Source organism: Cyprinus carpio, unplaced genomic scaffold, assembly GCF_018340385.1.
Source record: "Cyprinus carpio isolate SPL01 unplaced genomic scaffold, ASM1834038v1 S000006610, whole genome shotgun sequence".
NCBI lineage: Eukaryota > Metazoa > Chordata > Actinopteri > Cypriniformes > Cyprinidae > Cyprinus > Cyprinus carpio.
This window is the reverse complement of record NW_024879251.1, coordinates 209,860-230,374: the sequence shown is the minus strand read 5'-3', so window position 1 is coordinate 230,374 and position 20,515 is coordinate 209,860. Positions and strand designations below refer to the sequence as shown.

At 36.6% G+C, this 20,515-nt stretch overlaps 1 protein-coding gene across 4 annotated transcripts; it reads right to left on the bottom strand.

The window, feature by feature from the left end:
* Positions 1-7,280: 7,280 nt before the first annotated feature.
* LOC109094235 (gastrula zinc finger protein XlCGF57.1-like) lies at positions 7,281-19,181 on the bottom strand. Of its 4 annotated transcripts, none has more exons than XM_042754878.1 (3): positions 19,093-19,181; positions 18,401-18,541; positions 7,281-11,191 (listed from the first exon to the last, which is right to left on the bottom strand). In XM_042754878.1, exons 2-3 carry the CDS (start codon positions 18,483-18,485, stop codon positions 9,693-9,695), a joined length of 1,584 nt encoding a protein of 527 aa, XP_042610812.1. In that variant the 5' UTR covers positions 18,486-18,541; positions 19,093-19,181; the 3' UTR covers positions 7,281-9,692. The 4 variants fall into 4 exon arrangements, with proteins under 4 accessions (XP_042610812.1, XP_042610814.1, XP_042610811.1 ...); XM_042754880.1 differs by lacking the exon at positions 19,093-19,181 and adding an exon at positions 18,980-19,064; XM_042754877.1 differs by lacking the exon at positions 19,093-19,181 and having other exon boundaries at positions 18,401-18,969.
* Between the last annotated feature and the right edge of the window lie 1,334 nt (positions 19,182-20,515).

Sequence of the window (20,515 nt, the reverse complement as noted above, 5' to 3'; positions counted from 1 at the left end):
ATTTAAGGAGGTGTGCATTATGCCATAAAAAATGTGGCTTACTGATGAGTGTTATATGCTAGGCCTAGTTCTAGCACATATTTTGGCACATTAATGCCACAAATTATGAAAATCTTGAAACTTACATTTAATAATTTGCTGATGTATTTCAGCAGGTCACACATAATTATTCGTTATCTGGCCTTTTTTAACATGTTTAATTAACGTATACAGAGCCCATGACATGTAGAAAATTATGTTCATGAATTAAGAAATTGATAACTTTTTATCATTCCTTTGTATTAATTAAAACATGTATAAATAATATTTAAAAATAATTTTATATTATTTTATTTACCTTTATTTTACCAGGGAAGAAGTTGTTGAAGCAATTTACCATCTCGGTTCTATCAGTTATTTGCCTTTCATTTATTGTTAATTGGTTCGGGAAACCATTAGATGATTGAGTGGGGGACAACGACTTGATGGTTTTCCAAAACTTAGTTGGATTATTTAGATTTCTTGTTGTTTCATTAAGATAAAACTCAGATTTTGCCCTGCGAACCAGTGCTGTGTATCTATTTCTCAGGGCTCTAAATGCCACCCAGTCCTTTTGTTGGCCAGTTTTTCTAGCTCTGGCCCAAGCTGAATTCCTTTCACGAAAAAGCTCAGACAGTTCATCAGTGAAGGGTTATCGCGGCCCTTCACTCTAAATTTCTTGATAGGTGCATGCTTATTTATGACCTTTAAAAGTAACGTATGGAAATACTGCCATGCAGAGTTCACAATCAGGTATTAAAACAAGTTTATCCCAGTCACATGCAAACAAATCATGCAAAAAACCTTGAATATCAAAGTTCCTAAAACACCTTTTTTTATAATTCTAGGTTTTACTTTTAAAATCTTACAGTTTCGTATAGCTGCTACAGCACAGTGATCACTAACATTGTCTGGAAAAATTCCTATATGAGTGAATTTATGGGGTTTATTTGTTAAAATGACATCGATTAGAGTGGATTTGTTGGGGTTCTTAAGATTAGTTCTTGTGGGTGTATTTATGATTTGAGTTATATTCACTGAATCACGAAATTCCTTAAACTGGTTTGACACTGATGACAACCAATCCCAGTTTAAATCACCCAGCAGTAAAAATTAATTTCCTAGTAACTCAACTAACACTGATGACAGTGAGGTCAGAGTGTTATTTACAGCTGAGGGTGGTCTATAACAGCCAACAATATTCAGATGACAATTATTTCCATAGTGTAAGTCAATAGCTAATAGCTCAAATTGTTTTGGGATGGACAATGACTTTATAACTGTTGCATGGAATTGTGATTTTATATAGATTGCCACACCACCTCCCTTACTTTTCCTATCGGACCGAAAAACATTGTATTTTTTGAGCCAGGTCTCAGACAAGACCAAAATGTCAGTTTTGGTCATCTTAGCCCAGATTTTTACATGGTCTACTTTAGGCAATAAACTACGAACATTTAAATGTAGGACACCAAGGCCAGATCTATCTGAAAATTCCAGAGGGGTTGAAAGACAATTTCCCACTGGACCAGGATTTGGATTTATATTACCAGCCATCAAAAAGCAGCTTTGTCTGATAATGTTGATGCTTAAGTTTTTTAGTGGGAGATTGTAAACAGATTGTCCATTTTTAAAATCCAAACATAATTCTTTCGCAGAGCATAATACGTTCTGCAGAGTGAGAAGGAAAACGATAGTAAGATTTGTCCTTGATTCCATTACAACTGTAATTGGAATCGCTTGAAAAGATAGTTCCGTGCTTGTGTGTTTTGATGGTCGATGCAGGAGAAAACGTTCAGGGTTACACTCATTTTTGCCTTCGGCACAGCCTGGCCTGAGGCTTAGATCGAACATGCAGAAAGCTGCCCATATTAACAGCACAACTCTCATGTTGTCAACAATGTATGGAAAATACACCAACAACAAGTAGCCTAACTCATGGACTTCAGTTCGAGGACAACACCTCCGTAGATTAATATCAGGGAATAGAGGCCAGAGCCAGAAAGTACACCCCACTGATTATTTAGGCGAGAAAACTCCACCGACCTCAAAGTTGATTCCCTCCACATCCGACGTGCAGCAAACTCCTCCAATTTGTTCAACAACCAGGACCACGATAGGCTTCCAGGAGAGTATGGCAATGAGCCACTATTGCCAATGGGGCAGGTGAGTTTCCCAAGTTTAGCAAGTGCAAAAGGTAGGCTCCACTTCAAGCAATGCATAGGCTATGCTGCTAAAAGTCCGTCTTTTAGTAATTTGTTCCAACAATGGATAAAGTGCAAGTTAATCCTTTGAACTGTGTGATTTAGTTTAAAAAACACACGTTTAACACAAATGACAGGTCAAAACATAAAATCAAACACAAACGCACATAGAGCTGCCATCTTGGATTGTGACACAATGTGACACAATAGATACATTTTAGCATACAGATTTTGAGCTTGCAAGAGATTGGGGGAATCTGTGAAATGTAAACAAAAAAAGCAAAAAAATTATTTAGACAACAAAATACAACTTAAGTTTTTTCTCAATTAGAAAGCAGCCTCTGATTCACAACATTAATTTCCAAATGCATAAATCTGGTACAGACCTGGGGTGCGTTTCCCAAAACCATAGTTGCTAACTAAGTTAGCAACTTTGTTGGTTGCAATGCAATTTCCCATTGCCAACCAACTAAGTTGCATAACACCTTATAAAAAATTAGTTTGGGAAACGCACCCCAGCACGGGCCTCAAACCTAGGCCCTATAGCAGCCCTTGGCCGACAGCTTACCAGTGTCCTCGGCTTGAGTCTGACTGGAGCCCGTGTCTTTTTTCTCTTTTTTTATTGCTTCCTATAATCACACTGCTGTTGCAGCCATTAAAATAGGACAGTTTTATTTTTAATTGCAAAGTTATTTTTGCTTATTGTTTCATAATATTTGGAACATTTTTGTTTGTTAAATTCAGGTTGTTGTTGTTGTTTTAAGTAATGCTGCATTACAGGCAGGTTTTTGAGTCTGTAAATCACAACTTCAAACCATGACTCACGACTTCGTAGCGTTCCAGGCAAGTCAAGGCAAACTTCCTGAGCGCTAGGAATTGTAGCTAGATTATTAATTTTATTGTAGTGTTATATTGTTCTAAAATCTATTTTTCAACGTGTACCACCTGCATAAACACTGCATCCGTAGGCAATATTATCCATAGGGGCTGCCATTGTTGTTTCCCGGGCTATGTGACGTCAGAGCTCGGAAATGGGAGTACATCGATCTAGTACGAGTTCACGGGTGGGAAGTCACGGGTTTGACTACCGTTCCAGTTTACTTTCACGGGTATAAGGTTGGAAAAACACAGGTTACGGGTTGCCTGGAACCCAAGCAGATAACAGCAGACAGTTGAGTTGATCACGTTTGATCAATTTAGCATTCTCAAATCATCACAACTTGCTTAAAATAAAATCTGTAGATATTAAACACTTAAAGCAAAGTATTGGAAAAGTTTGGTTTTGGCCCAAAATTTATATCCTGCTCCAATTACTGTATTCTAACCCTAAAGTATCTGTTATAACAAATAAAATATGTTCACAATTTTTCCCAATACTAAGGGGCACAAGACAGGGTTGCCCTTTAAGCCCTCTTCTTTTTGCATTACCAATAGAGCCACTTTCCATTATGCTTAAATCCTCGCAGTCTATACAGGGCATTGACCGAATGGGGATGGAACACAAGGTCTCTTTATATGCGGATGACCTTTTGTTATACATTTCAAATCCAGTAGAAAACGTCCCAAAAATAGTGCAGAAACTATCAATTTTTGGCAGCTTTTCAGGATACAAACTTAACCTTTCTAAAAGTGAATGTTTCCCGATTAACCCTCTTGCTTTACAAATTAAAGCTGCATCCCTCCCATTTCACATCTCTCAATTTGGTTTTAAATATTTGGGAGTTCATATTACTCGTACTTTCTCAGGTTTATATGCAAAAAAATTTTTACCACTCATTAGTAATATTAAGTCTGATCTTCAGAGATGGGATGCATTGCACTTGTCTCTAGCAGGCAGAGTAAATTGTATAAAAATGAATATATTACCTAGATTCTTATACTTATTTCAGTCACTTCCAGTTTTTCTCCCAAAAACATTTTTCCGTTCCATAAATAAACCCATACTATCAGTCTTGTGGGGGGGGAAGAACCCTAGAATTCGTAAGGAGCTTCTCGAAAGGCAAAGGCCCCAGGGAGGCTTAGCTCTTCCTAATTTTATGGGCTACTACTGGGCTGCAAATCTTCAAAAAATTATTTGTTGGTATAATTCCCATGAGGTTGATTGGTGTAAGGCGGAGGCAAATACTTGTATTTCTACATCGCTTTCTGCTCTAATAACAATGAAGCTACCATTCTCTCCCTCTAAATACTCATCGAGCCCAGTTGTACGTTCCACACTTAAAATATGGTCACAGTTTAGACAAAGGCATAAACTCAGCAACTCTTCTATGCTAAGCCCTCTCTGTAATAACCATTTGTTTCCAGCTGGTAAAATAGATCACACATATGCACAATGGCAGAGGATAGGCTTGACCAGGTGTAGTGATTTTTATATAAACAACACATTTGCCAGTTTTAATGACCTCTCAGAGAAATTCCAACTGTTACAGTCCAACCTATTCCGTTACTTTCAAGTCCGACATTTCATTCAATCTCAGAGCTCAACTTTTTTCTGACTTGCCACCTACTTCACTATTGGATAAAATTCTACAATCTCCTACTTCTCTTAAAGGTCAAATTGCAGCAATATATAAGACGATTATGTCCTCAAATGATTTTTTAATTGACAGAATAAGAGGTGAGTGGGTAAAGGACATAGGAAGTGATATACCTGACGAAATTTGGTATGAGGCTCATAATAGAGTAAATGGATCAACCTCTTGTGCACGCTTCAGCCTTATACAACTTAAAGTCCTCCATCGTGCCTACTACACAAAATGTAGACTTTCAAAAATTTACCCAAATGTTGACGATTTGTGTGATCGATGTAAAGGTGACAAGGTAGACCATTTTCATATGTTTTGGGCTTGTGAAAAGTTGAGTGACTATTGGACATGCATATTCAAAACATTAAATGAGGCCTTTAGTTTGAATATAAAACCCAGTGTTGAAGTTGCTATTTTTGGAGTGCCAGAACACGGAGTATTACTGACAAATAAAGTAAAAAATGTTATTGTTTTTGCCACCTTATTAGCGAGAAGAAGAATATTATTGGAGTGGAAGTCAACAAGCTCGCCTAAAGCCTCAATGTGGTTATGTGATCTAGTATCATACTTAAAATTAGAGAAAAATTAAATATTTAATGAAAGGATCTGTCCAAAATTTTTATAAGACATGGCAACCCATGATTACATATTTTGAGAAGATGAAGACTCTCCCACTTATTGATCAATGTTAAATATTCTCATCAATTGGTTTTGTTTTATTTTATAATTGTGTACGGACCACGAACATGTCAGGAAACTTTTATTATTGGCTATGTATTTGTGTATATTTTTATTTATTTGATTATTTTTTTATTTATTTTTTTATTTATTTCTATTGTTATTATTAGTATTATTATTGTGTTAACCTTTATGTAATGTATGGTTAATAACGTTTGCGGAAAGGGCTATAAAGGGGGGAAAAGCTAAAACTGAAACTGTATCAAACTTTTTGTTAATGCTTTGAAAAAGTTTATAAATAAATGTAAAAAAAAAAAAAAGATAAGCGGAATATAGTTTATTTGAATTCTGGTGTTCTCTCGTGATGGCTCGTGACAAGCGCTCTGACGCACCTGTCATCTGATGGAGGCGGAACTTAGCGATCGGTTATTATTATTTTATTTTTTTTCAAAAATTTTTATGTGTGAGTGTGTTTTATGGGGAAATGTGGCTGTATTACCATCTGTTTGAGCGCAAATCAGCTCGCTATTACTGTGTAATCACAGCTATCAATGTGAACGCCGTCTATATGAATAGAGTGTGATTATTGACTTTATGGCGCATCTGTATGATTACCATCTCTATAACTGGTCATCAGCACATCAACACGTGATAATTGACTGTATGAGCAGAAATCAGTGTAAATGCTGTATTTCTAGCAATCTCAGGATGTACTGTAATTGGCATACATAGTTAAATCTTTTTTATTTTTCTTATTTTTATTACTCAAATTATTCTTGTATTTTTCTAGTGCTCAAATTAATCAATTATATGATGTCTAAGATTCTGTCTATTGTTTTATAATTGAAAAACTATGCAGCGGTATGTTTAATGACTAAAATAGTTTGTAGAACTCTTCAATACAGTTGGTAAATATTTTTTATATTTGGGGGGGTGGGGGGGGACTAGACATAGTATCAGAAAAATGTTTGCAAGAATTTCATTTTTCATGATATCCTTCTTCAAATTTGAAATAGAAACTCATAAAAATACATGAAATCATTCCTGGAGCAATCTAGAAAAGTAATGGGTTAAAAGTCACGTCTTATATCAAATAAAAAAAAAAATTCAGTGTGGTACATTTTTTTTCAAGGCACTTCAGTGTCTATAACTTTAAACCTTTTTAGCATTATCATCTCTGGATGATGAAAAGTAAAGCCCCAAAGGGTCTTCTTTCCAAAGACGCCAAAATTATGTGTGTAACACACTGAAGTAAGGAACTGTTGCAATTTTAAGTTAAGTAGAGCACTTTCAGCTGTGAGTCCCATAATAGGGGTGGGGGGGGTCTGGTTAACAGGTTAAAGCACCACTCAGCAGTCAAATGCTGCAAATGCACTTTGCAGACACAGCGGCGGCGGCAAAAAGCTCATTTTGGTTGGCCACCTACTGTATATTAAATTTAAACTGCATTCCAACAAAATTCCAGTCAGCATAATCATGTCGAACATTTACAGTAGGCTATTATTTACAAAAATATTCAGAAGGTTAAATTAAGACATCAAAATGAAGGGAAAAAATAATACAAATATGACGGGAAAAAAGAAGATCAGTTAATGGACTTATAAGACTGTAGGATGGATAATTTTTTTTCTTGTAGGCCTATTTTATATTATGCACTTTATGTAACATTTATTCATGATACTTCATTGATATTGATGAACTTCACTTGAATGCTGACTATTGCATGTAATAAAGTCTGGTAGCCAAGGTCTATGGTTAATATAATTATTTAATAACATAATAATTTCTATGATAAATAATATAACATTTCTTAATTCAAAATAAAATATTAATGAATCCATCTCTGATAATCCCGGGATGCTATGGTCATGCAAGTTTGTTTACACATTAAACTCGTGGCCACGAGAAATGGATGTCGTTTTCTCAACATTGCATCTCGATGCCACGACATGTTGTTACATCAACAAAATGATCTTGTGGCCACGACATATGACGTTCCCATGAGTAAATATGATGTTCCCACAAATTAATATCTCGTGACCATGACATATTATCATGTTCCCTCGAGTTACTATGTGGCCACGACAAAACTAAGTGAACCAACCATATCATGGCACCGTACAATTGGCAACAAAAATAAAATAAATTAATAAAAAAATTAAAGCATTTCAATGGCAACAGAAGTCCTGGAAGGTCTTCACTCATGCATAACAAAATGGTATGTGCACTTAAAAATAAATGCATAATAATAGTTAAAAATTAGAGCAGACATTCAAGAAAGCCTTTATATGAAGAACAGCACATTGCCAAAATGCTCTCAAACTGTAGGTTAATAGTAAAAAATCATTCAACCATTTCGGTCTTCATCAAGTAGACAAAAACGTTATAACTACAGAGTCTTTAAATACATAAACCTGAGTAGGTGGGGACAAAAATCTAGACTGCAGTTAACCAGTGAACACACTTTATTTTCCAATATGATTCAATAAACAATAAACCAAAAAAGACATGAAACAACAAATATACCAAAATAATTAAAATTTATTCTCAAAAGGACTTTCGGAATTATTTTAAGTGAGTTTAAGCAATTCTTTGTAAAAGTTTGTCAACATGTATTAATGTTGCCAAGAAAATAAGCTCATTAGACAGGTTTTTATTAACAAATTTCTCAATTAAAACGTGATGACTGATGTTATGGCAGCAAAACACCCACAAACCTGCTTATCTGATTAATGATAATAGATATTATGACCTAATCTATTCCTATATGATTTTTCATAAAATGTTTTACACTTTAAATTTGACTTTGAATAATATATATGTGACCTTGTGTGTGTGATCTTTTCCTTTAAGATTTCTAATTACAATGATGTTGATGAGCAAAATACTACATTAAAGTCTGTGTAAAGACAATTCATAGAATTGTTTCTAAACATTATAAATATTAGAAATGCACTGCTGAAACTTTACAAAGCCTGTGAACTAGTACTGAACTATGTAGTAATTGAAGCAGCGCTGCGCAGACCGATCAGTCTTTGACATCAAAATGTAGCGAGACCGTTGGTCACTTAGAGTGTTAAATAGTTTTTCACCATTTTTTTTAATTTTCAGGATGTTTTAGGCGGGCCTGAAATCTCGTCTTGATGATGGACTGGAGCCACTGAGAATGGCCCCTCTAACACTATAAAAGGTGTGTTGGACTTGAAGCAGCGCTGCAGACCGATCGTTGTATGACATCAAAGCACCATGAGAGCTATAGAGAGCAGACGGTTTCTAATGCTTTTGAAAGGGGCTGTAATGTTGGCTATCATTAAAAGTATATGAATGGTGGCAATACTGGTGTATTTAAGAAGAATAGTGTAAGCAGCACTACACACCCACATGAAAACACCGGCACAACTGCTGTTTATCATAGTAAAGGCAACGTATCATATTAATTCCGTGAGCGGAGGACGAGAGCGCCGGAGTTTATGCGCTTAGAAGAAATCTCTGGCATTACTCCTGATGGCTTGTCTTGAAAAACTAAGACAGTTTGACGTTTTTCGTTGAAAAAGTCACACTGCAGGACTGTGCAACAAATCTTTTGACACTGCCAGAAGTTCGTTGGAGGATCGCAACGACCATTAATCGGCTGTCAGTGAACATGCCAAACCAGCGATCAAAGACTACAGATTTTAGCCCAGGATTAAATGAATCTTTTAGGATTTTCAAAATTTGTTTCAGACAAACAAATCATGGCCAAAATCACACAGTGTGAGCCGGGCTTTAGTCAACTGTCATTGCCGTTAGTTATTACTGCCTACAGTTTGCTAGCTAGCTATGCCTTCACCACGTAAATGCATAATACCTGGTTGCTTTGATTTACAAAACAACAGTCTCTTTATTTAAATTAAGCTGCTAGAACGAGCATCTATTCAGGTTGTAGTTGTATATGACAGTTGAGAGAGACGGCAGCTTTTCCGTGAGTGGCTGTGGTTTCAGCACAGACAGCAGACACGCCCCCAGCATTTGAGAGCAGAGAATACTGCTTATTTATTCAAGCTTTTGATACCTTATTCTATTTACTTGGGTTTTTTTATCATTCAAATTTGGCTGGGTGGTTAATACATTTTTCTGTGGTGTGATAAACTGAGAACACAAATTTAATATTGTTTTACATGGACTTTAAGAATACTGAACTGAAAAACTGCAGCATGTGTAGCAGTAACCTCTTTTGCTCTGAAAACGAAGAGCACCAAATACAACAGAACCATAAGCTGTCATTAACTCAAGTTAATTTTAAACAGATACGTATTTTCTGGTGCCATTTTAAATTGCTGAGCCATTTGAAACTCTTTCCACATACAGAACAAGAATAGGGTCTCACATCTGCATGACTTTTCAGGTGTATCTGTAAATGTGATGGTAAAATAAATTTTTTATTGCACTGATCACAATTAAATAATCTTACACCAGAGTGAATCTGAATGTGGTTTTTAAAATGGCGCCTTTTTCTAAATCTTTTACCACATTCAGAACTCTTTCCAGAATGAGCTTGCAAATTACGTTTCAGATCTCGATATGTGAAACTCTTCTCAAGCTGAAGGCATGTGAAAGGCTTTCCTCCGGTGTGAATTCTCATGTGGACTTTCAGAGTTTGTTTATGCATAAAACTCCTTCCACATTGAGGGCACAAGTAAGGATTTTCTCCAGTGTGAATTTTCATGTGGGAATTAAGGTTGCTTTTTTTGTTAAAACTTTTTCCGCACTGTTGGCAGGTGAAAGAGCTTCCTTCAGTGTGATTTGTCATGTGGATTTTAAGGTGTCCTTTTTGAGTGAAGCTCTTTCCACACAGTTTGCAGGTGTAAGGCTTCTCTCCGGTGTGAATTCTAATGTGGACGTTAAAAGTCTGTTTATGTGTAAAATTCTTTCCACATTGAGGGCATGTGTAAGGCTTTTCTCCGGTATGAATTCTCATGTGGTGATTAAGGTTTCCTTTTCGAATGAAACATTTTCCACACAGTTTGCAGGTAAAACGGTTTTCTCCAGTGTGAGTTCTCATGTGCCTGTTAAGGTTTCCTATTTGGTTGAAGCTTATTCCACATTGAGGGCATATGTAAGGCTTTTCTCCGGTGTGAATTTTCATGTGTGAGTTAAGGTTTTTTTTTCTGTTAAAACTTTTCCCACACTGTTGGCAGGTAAAAGAGCTTCCTTCAGAGTGATCTGTCATGTGGACTTCAAGGTCTTCTTTTCTGTTAAAACTTTTCCCACACGGATGGCAGATGAAAGAGCTTCCTTCAGTGTGATTTGTCATGTGGACTTTAAGGTGTCCTTTTTGAGTGAAGCTCTTTCCACACAGTTTGCAGGTGTAAGGCTTCTCTCCAGTGTGAAGTATCATGTGCCTGTTAAAGCTTCCTTGCTGTGTGAAACTGTTTCCACACTGTTGGCATGTGTAAGGCTTCTCTCTGGTGTGAACATTCATGTGGCTTTTAAGGGTTGCTTTTTGAGTGAAACACTTTCCACACTGTTGACATGTATAAGGCTTCTCACCAGTGTGAACTCTCATGTGGACCTTAAAGTTTCCATGTTGTTTGAAACTCTTTCCACAGTGTTGGCAGGTAACTTGACTTCTAGTTCCAGTCTTCTGAGCACTTTTTTGTGAGGATGACTTTTCAGTCTCTGAGCAACTAATTGATTTTTGTCCAGTTATGAAATCATGTTTCTTATACGGATCTTTATCTTGAATTTCATCTAGTACTTCACTCTCCTTTTTCAGCGCCATCAGGTCTAGGGCAAAGAGAGACAAATATAAGTTAACTCCTGTTTAAAAGCAATTGTAGAACAGAAAGCAACAATGTCCCCAAATCTGCCATTTTTCCTGGAGAGCCACAGTCCTGGAGTTTAGCTCCAACACACCTGAATCAAGGTCTTAAAGATTACTTGAAAAATAAAGGTAGGTTTGATGGAGCAGTTTTGAGATCAACTCTGCAGGACTGTTGCCCTCCAGGAACTGAGTTTGACATCCCTTGTCTAAAATATTAGAAAAACATTGTCATTTTAAATAATGTTAAATTTTGCAGAGAAACTTTATTTGTGAACAATATCAGTCAGGATTTAAACACCACTATAACACAGATAACTCCCTGTTTTAGAGCTATCAGATCTCCCAAAAGAGAGACCAAAACATTCTCTAAGATAGCCTTTGAATTATGTATATTGGCATTTGTGGACAAGCATTAGCATGGTTTAGCTCCTATCAGTATGATAGCTGCCATTGTCTGTGTAAATGAAAAGATGTCTCATCAAAGTATGGAGTACCACAGGGCTCAATATTAGGTCCTTTACTTTTATCCTTCTATATGAGTCACCTGAGAAACATAAAATTTCACTGTTATGCCCATGCTACTCAGCTCTATAGTTCCTCACAACCTGGCAAAACTTCACAACAATTTAAGCAGTGTGTATTAATGATATAAATGAGATGGCTAGTAATTTTCTTGTGTTAAATTCTGCTAAAACAGAAGCATTATTGAATCAAAAACGTCTTAACATGCTAGTTATGCACATTTTTTTTTATAGTTAAGAAGTCGGGTGTTGTGTTTTGTTTGCCCTTTGATAATCACAATTCTAGCATGTGTCGAAAAGCTTTCTTCCGAAAAGTTGCAATGTCGAAATGAGTCAATAAATAAGCTGTAGTTGCTTCAAAATCCAGTGGCTTAAGAGCTTACTAGATAGTATCTATTTCTAGCATATCTACTTTAATATGATCATATCTGAATGTAGAATTACAATTCTAATGTCTCATTTCTTTGCTTCCAAACATTACACCACAAAAAAAAAAAAAAACTTTTTTTTTTTAGTCAAAAACCATAGAGAGACCTTAAAGCTTCTCTTTTTTTGACAACAGATTTATACATGATTCTCAATACAAATTTGGACAGATCAGAGGAGCAAAACTCAGGGCCACAGCCCAGCAAAATTTAGTTTCAAGTTATTGTCTATGTAAACTACAAAAACGTGAATTTGTGAAAATGCTGATATGACGCGTGTAGTGTTTCTACAAACTACTGGCCTAGCATAAATAATACAGCATTTATAGTGTTTTCCCAGATCCGTGTGAACGGGGATCATTTTGACAGTGTTGTTGTCTGCATGGGAAACTTTTTAAAAAATGCAAAGGAAAAACTTTTCCATTTTTAGCATATTGTTATCGTGTAAACATACTCAGAGATTTGCAGCCCTGGGGTAGAGGTTGCATTTTCAAATGCACATTCAGAGATGGAGTTCATGTGCAGCAGTATTTACTGCCAACAAACCACTATGAAGCACTGAAAACACTGGATCATTTACACAAGAAACAACTTCTGTGTACATGAACACAGTAACACACTTCACTCTGAAACAAGCAGCGCATTAAACTTTTTATTTATATAATTACAGCCTTTTTAACTTGATTGCACTCGGCCATACCTCGCTTAGTGTAATGGTTAGAATCTGTTGGAATTGTTAGGAAAAATTGCCAAATAGCCATTAACACAGTTTATATACTCACAAGAGTTAATTTTAAAGACATTCTATCAGGAGCAATCCACACATAATATAAAAATACACCCCCACACCAATTACATATAATAAAATTGTACAAATAACAAAATATTCGGATAGTATTCTATAACCAACAACAATTGGAACACTTTGATATTGCTAGTTTTATGTTTGTTTTTTGTTTACATTGTAATGCTTATAATACTCAATTATATTTTTCATTGAGACCAAATTAAATTTCTAAATGATCTTAATTAAAAGTGTGTTACAGATATTGTTACAGATACAGATACAGAAAAATTGGATAACCAATAATTTTCTTACATTAAATTCTGATTTAAAAATAAGAGGAGACAATACTTATTGGGCCAAAAACCTGAACACAAAAGCTTTCAGAATACAATTTGCAACTAGAAGGTTGTACTGTTACTTCTTTCTCGACACTCAAGAACTTGACTTTGTCACAAGTTACAAAAACAGGCTTCTTCCACCTTAGAAACAATTCCAGCATGCAGAATATGTTATTTGTTTCTGATGCAGAAAAGCTAGTTCATGTGTTCATGACCTGTAGACTGGACTATTGTAATGTGCTTGTCTTGCATTTTCAATACACAAGCTACAATTAGTCCAAAATTCAGCTTCTAGATTTCTCATCAGGTTGAGAATATATGATCATATCACCTTAATTTTTTAGGGTTATTAGGGTTATTATTAGGGTTTCCAACCATTCTGTAACATACAAAATCGTCCCGCATGTTAGAAGCATTCCGTATGACCAACTAGACCACACAAATAGCAAAATCTAAACAGAGAATTAATCTTTCTTTTTGGACAAATCATTGTTTGATTTGGGAACATGGCCTTTAAGACCAAGCAGAATCCTTTTTCACCATTCGCTTTTAATTTCAGTCTTGGCACACACATCATTTTTGTCCTGCACTTTTACCGCACAGGGCTCTTCTTTTTTAATAAAGTGGACCTGCCACCCATTATCGGGCAAGTTACCAGCCTTGAAGGAACAGCAGGTATTAGACTGGTCCTTTGGTTGGTAAAGACCCAAGTTCTGCCGCTTAAATTCTTCAGAGAAAACCTGCCTTGACAAAGGTCTCAGCATCTTGTCCTCGGCAACACGATGGTAGACTTTATACAGCTCAGTCATGGACTGAAAGCCAGGCTCCAGGTACTGTTTTGATGCTGATGACTTACAGTAGCAGGAAGTCACCTTAGGGAGATCCTGTAGAAAACTCATCATGAACTCACGTCTCTGGCATGATGCTGAATTCTGCTTTGAATTTCCTGTGTCTTGCACCCAGTTAACAGCACACCAATCCCCTATTCCAAGCGTTGCCAAAAACAAACTCTTGCATACCCTCCTTCTCTGTCCATCAACATTTAAAAAGTAAACAAGAGTAGATAACCTTCTTGAATTATCACTCCCCCTTCTCCTCTTTATGGGGACGACATCTACCAAACCACGCACATACATTTTTTTCTCTTCCCAGTCCATGTTCTCCCAAAAACATTTAAAAATATTCTCCCTGTCGGCTTCTCCAATTGTACTACATTGATGCTTGGAGGACTTCAGACATGCAGCTGACTGACATCTTGGTCCCAGCACCCGGGGCTCCATGTTAACTTTTTCGTTCCTCCTCATCCCAACGTAGGGTTGTCCCATCATTCTTCTCCTTTTATTAGCACATGTCTTCCGATTGTTTTCATCCTTTCTCTTTCTTCCTCCAACTGTATCATCCTCAGTGCCATCACAGGAATCTTTAAAAAAAATTCAACAACAAAAAACATTAGTGTATATGTATATATGTGTACTACTGCTGTGAAATGTGCCATTTATCACCAATAACCAATTCCTATATATTTCATGATTCATTAAAGGGGTCCTATTATGCTCTTTTACAAGGTCTTGATTTTGTTTTGGGGGTGTACTAGAACAGGCTCTCATATTCGGTTGTTCGAAAAACACATTATTTTTTACATACTTAACATTATTACAACACCTCTCTCCCCAGTCTGCATGAACGGCTCGAATAGTTCCTGTATCAAATGAAGGCCCATCTTCTGAAATACGAAATGTGCTGTGATTGGTTAGCCGGGCCAGTGTGTAGTGTGATTGGTTAGCTGGGCCAGTGTGTAGTGTGATTGGTTAGCTGGGCCAGTGTGTGTTGTGATTGGTTAGCTGGGCCAGTGTGTGTGCTGTGATTGGTCAGCTGGGCCAGTGTGTGCTGTGATTGGTCAGCTGGGCCAGTGTGTGTTGTGATTGGTCAGCTGGGTCAGTGTGTGCTGTGATTGGTCAGCTGGGTCAGTGTGCGCTATGATTGGTTAGCTGGGCCAGTGTGTGCGCTGTGATTGGTCAGCTGGGCCAGTGTGTGCCGTGATTGGTCAGCTGGGCCAGTGTGTGCTGTGATTGGCAGCACTCAGTGCCTGGTCAGGAAATGTCACACTCCTTATCATAGCCGCCTGCTGTGAGCTTCATTGTAAATATTGCATCAAAATCAAATCAATATGAGCACGATTTAAACCCGGATGATTGTAACCACTCTAAGCTCGTCTCTCTTGGAAAAGCTAGTGTGTCTCTGACATAGTGATAACACTCATTACCTTCTCTAGTGCAGCTCATCCAGGTCTCGTCCCATTCGTCAATCTTTGTGACATCACAAATCCCAGAAAATATGCATAGTAGTCCAAATGAGTCATTTGTTTTAGTTTTTGAAAAGTAATTTCTGTTAAATAAAATATCTCCTTTTAAACTGGACTTTGAGCTTTATAACTTTGCAGATCTTTTTTTAAACATCAACATTACAGACTAACTAAAGTTGAGAAAGTGAAAAAGCATAATAGCACCCCTTTTACACATCGTTCACTGTACCTGCTTCCATTTTAAATGCCTCTCTCACTACACTCTCTAGTGTCGTTTGTTCTTGCTCTCTCCATCTGTGCTGTCACTATCTGTATCTATAACTAGCTTTCTTGCCTCCTCATGTGACACACTGTCCATCACACACATCTTCCAGGGACACAGACATTGCTAATGTATAAAAAACAGCAGTAATATAGCCTTAGCTTGCTTAAATAAGTCATGTTGAGGTAGGAAATTGTTAATCAAGCTTAACAGAATCCTGTCATTTGTACAATGCAACACTGATATTACAAAATGTTACTTCTGCTGAAGACAATAGAAGTAGCAATAAAACAAACCATAGACTATAAACATTAGACTGATAATTTCTTGTCTCACTGCACTCCTACACTAGTCTTCTCAGCAAACTATTCCATCTATAATTACAATGTTATCATCAGAGCTACATTTTTGGGCTAATTTGAAAACTCTTTAAATACAAACTGGTAAAACCTCAAAAGAAAGATCGCTGCTTACCTTCAAATTGCTCAGCTCGTGGCACTTCAATTCAAGATGGCTGGGTGGAGTTACAAGGTTTTACCAACAGCTTGAGAATCCAACGGAGTTATGACGTTTAGTCACAAGGTCTTTTTAAAGGGATACTCCACCCCAAAATGAAAATTTTGTCATTAAGATTATTTTGGATGAAAACCGTGAGTCTATAGCGGAGTCACCTAGCGACGAGAATACTTTTTATACGAGAAGAAAACAAAAAGAATGACTTTATTCCGAGTCAGCTGACAGAGAAGAGCATATGCAGTTTGCGTTCAGCAGGTGTTTTCCAAAATGGCGCTACGGTGATGTGAGGAGACAGAGGAGATGACTTGTTGAATAAAGTTAATTTTTGTTTTATTCGCATACATAAAGTATTCTCGTCCCTTTATAACGTTATGTTTGAATCACAGATGGCAGATGGAGTATTCTGACGAAGCTTTTCATATTTTCCTGGACCTCGACACTTTTATTTATTTGGCAGTCTATGGGACAGTCACAAGCCTCCCGGTTTTCATCCAAAATATCTTAAATTGTGTTCTGAAGACGAACAAAGCTTTTACGGGTTTGGAACGACATGGAGGTAAGTGATAATGACTAATTTTTTGGGATGGAATAACCTTCTAATGCTTTCATTGTTAAATATTTATAAAACCCACAGAGAGATGTTTAAGGTGACAGATAGCACTGATTTATTAAAAAAAAAAAATGGAGATACAAAGTTTTCGCACAACATGATGTATATGTCCGTTATTGTCCTAAAAATAACCACGATTGTCCCTTCTTTTCCTTTTCTGAAGTTGTCAACCCTGTTACTTGTAAGGCCCTAAATGGTTTAACTCCTGGGTACCTAACTAGTCTTCTACCACGCTACAATTATCACGCTCTGGAAGCAAACTTTTGGACTTTTGGTAGTATCTATGAAAGCAAAGTCCACTAAAGGAGGTAGAGCTTTTTCAAATCTGGCTCCGAAACTCCGGAATAGCCTTCCTGATAATGTTCGGGGTTCAGACACACTCTCTCTGTTTAAATCTAGATTAAAAACACACCTCTTTAGCCAATCATTCATACAATGAATCTCATAACCTTGTATTCCAGTTATACTTGATCAAATGCACTTTATTATTCTTTAGCTTGAAATGTTACGAACAGCAGCTATGCTAATTACTCTCCGTTTGCTTTTCTGTTTCCAGCTCTGGATGGGCAGCTAGAGATGATGCCAGCCTCAGACTGGATCCAGCCTCTTTCAAAGATCTGAGATGAGCGGAGAAGAGCCTGCGAGGACTTAAGATGACACCCATCCTGAATCAATATACAAAACTACCAAATCTCCCTTATAATGTAATAATGTTTTAATAGTGTTCATCGTTTCTGCGTAAATACCATCAATAGCTGACTGCATGATTTGTGTAACAGTACAATTCAGAACTGTACAATTCTGCCGTCTGGACAGTAGTTTGACAAGTCAACTCCGATAAGTAGGTTTACAGAAAATGCATGTTGTGAAAAGAGTTGTGAAAAAAACGTAAACTGAATTAATCTGATGACTTTGCCGTATGAATTAGTTTTTTTTTCACGCTGATTTTTCTCTCCCATTTTGTCTCGATTGTTTTGAGTGTATTACTGTAATAATGACTACTTTACATATAGTTTTATTGCTGTCAATTATAAAAATGTATTACTCACCTTTTTGCTTAAGAAATTTTTGTTGTTGTTGGATACTGTTGCACAAACTGTTATAAATAAATGGTTTACATTGTTTTTAAATAAAGCAGATGTTGTTCAATGTTACACATTTTTTTGTTTAGGCTACTTAGAGATTATTTTTCCAAATTCTGCGCGTCACGCCATAATAGCAAACAAAAGTAGGATCTCAGCGGCACTTGATTATCTCAACATGTCTGTCCACACGAGGCTCCATGTCAAATAAAACCGCTTAAATTAGGACACTCATAAGACATTCTTCAAAAATATCATTCAATTCTGCAGAGCTGGAAGTTTTAATTAGGATCAAATGAGTGAGTTCAGCTTTGAGAAAGAAAACCAACCTGTTTGTTCCTCAGGTTCTTCTTGTTTGACTCTGAATACTTCTTCAATCTTCAGCTCTTCACTCTCCACTTTGATAAACGCCATCTTTATAAAAGTGTGTCACGTGCTTCAGCAGGAGTTTCTCTGTGTGTTTGGACACGCTGTAAAGTTTAAGATGAGAGAAAATAAACAGAAAGAAAATAAACCCAAACTAAGTCTTTGTGTGCATCTCCATCAGCTCCCTAGTTCAGTATCAGTGCACTGCTGTGTCATATTTAAATCGTATATTTGGTATTTAATCAACTGTAGATTACATGTAATAGATTGCACTTTTAATGAAACGTTTGTAGTTGATTAGTAGGAGTTATCCTTGCATGCACACTGTTTGGAGCAGCAGGTCTCCTCAGCGCGCGCTGATCCGAAACAGTGAATCATTCGCAAAGCATTTGATTCAATTGACTCGAAGTTTCGGAAAGCTCCATTTCTCTCGTCACTACTGTCCAGTGATTGAATTCGTGTTTACTATGAACTGATTCACGACATAAGGAGCGAAACGAGACGCAGCATGTTTGATAATCGTGCAGATGTGCTTCACTCACAAAAAATAACATTCATAATTGTTAGGTGAAACATTGCGACGTTACGTTCAATGACTAACTATAACAATGCCTTGACCGTTTTATCGTTTTAAAGACTTTAAAAACACACAAACCTTTCCTCTGCCGAATCACAGACGAGCAGCGCAGCGCCGCCTTGTGACGTCACACCACCACGCCAGAATAAAGGTCTTGTACATATTTACACGCAGAAAACACATAAATAACATCAGGTTTATATGTAAATACACGGTGTCCAGTCAGGTGCTGAAAAAGCCAAAAGAGCACCCAAGTCATGAGAGATCGACCGATCAACGCCTTTACCTGGAAACTACTTACACAAGCATTTTGTTATGATTATTACAAAAATAATGATTTAATGGAAAAGTAATAGTAATAACATAACTGTAGATACAGGTAATTGCTAAAGTTTTAATACATTAACTTAATACATGTATTAACTAATTTGACTGTACAATAAAAGCCATTCTTTTAATTTTACTGTTTTTTATTTACATTTTTTGGGGGGACGTTTTCTTTACAAAATAATGCTTAATTTTTATTGTAGTTATTATGGTTTTACTTCAAAAACAATATTTGGTCACTGTAGTAAAACCATGGTTAATTTTCATAAGGGCGTCTGTGAAAGACTGTATTTCTGTACTGTGTAAAAACAATCACATTTTTTACATTTTCAAAATAATGGCTAAATGTTGTGTTTGTGGTTTGAGTCACTAATCGATGCTGAGAGAGCGTATGAGGTGAATGTACACAACAGAATTCTGGACACAGGCCTTTCTCAGAAGGTTTATAGCTCATGGCACTCTCTTTGCTGGGCTGGCTTGGCTGTTTTATCAAAAGGTGTGACTTATGCTCCGATACATACAGCTAACGAGTTCCAGAATGAAGTGCACTTATTTAAGTTTCATCAGAGTCTCCCATTAAAAGTCCGGTGCTATACATCTGAAGCAGCGACCCGTATTTGAGAAAACAAGTTCACATCTTTTAAGCCCAAGTCAACATTTATGTCATGTGTCTCCAACCCAACGTGGAAACTGACAAGAATTTTGTTGGAAGAATCTGTGACCAGGAAAAGGATTTTGACATCAAAAACCCAGGATGTGATCCAAAGATTTAAAAGGCAAATAATAAAGTGAAAAATATCAGCAGTTATTAGTACAAAAATGAAAATTATAAAATTTTGTGACAGTACAGTATAGGATTAAGAAAATTATAAAAAAAAATATTTGGGAAATTATGAAGAGTGATCCTCATCTTATTGGAAGGAGATTAACGCAAGATTTCTCTGTGTTTCGGAAATCACCTACAATTAAAGTTCAACATGTTTGCTAACGAAATAAACCAATTAAAAACCATGAACACAAAAGCCACATCACACAAATGGCTAAGTGCCAGTCTAATTTAGCATGCAGTTTATAGGAGACGTTTACTAGCCTTGGTCTTTCATTAATATTAATTTGTGCGCAGCCTACATTACACACTGTTCTGGTTGAAGTGTAGCCTTAATGCATTTGGTCA

What these genes read in the sequence shown, in the direction of transcription:
- LOC109094235 (XM_042754878.1), bottom strand. Translation starts at nt 18,485, where the DNA reads ATGGCGTTTATCAAAGTGGAGAGTGAAGAGCTGAAGATTGAAGAAGTA. An exon ending in AGAACCTGAGGAACAAACAG is followed by an intron (nt 11,192 to 18,400) that starts GTTGGTTTTCTT and finishes TCTTTGCCCTAG; the next exon opens with ACCTGATGGCGCTGAAAAAG.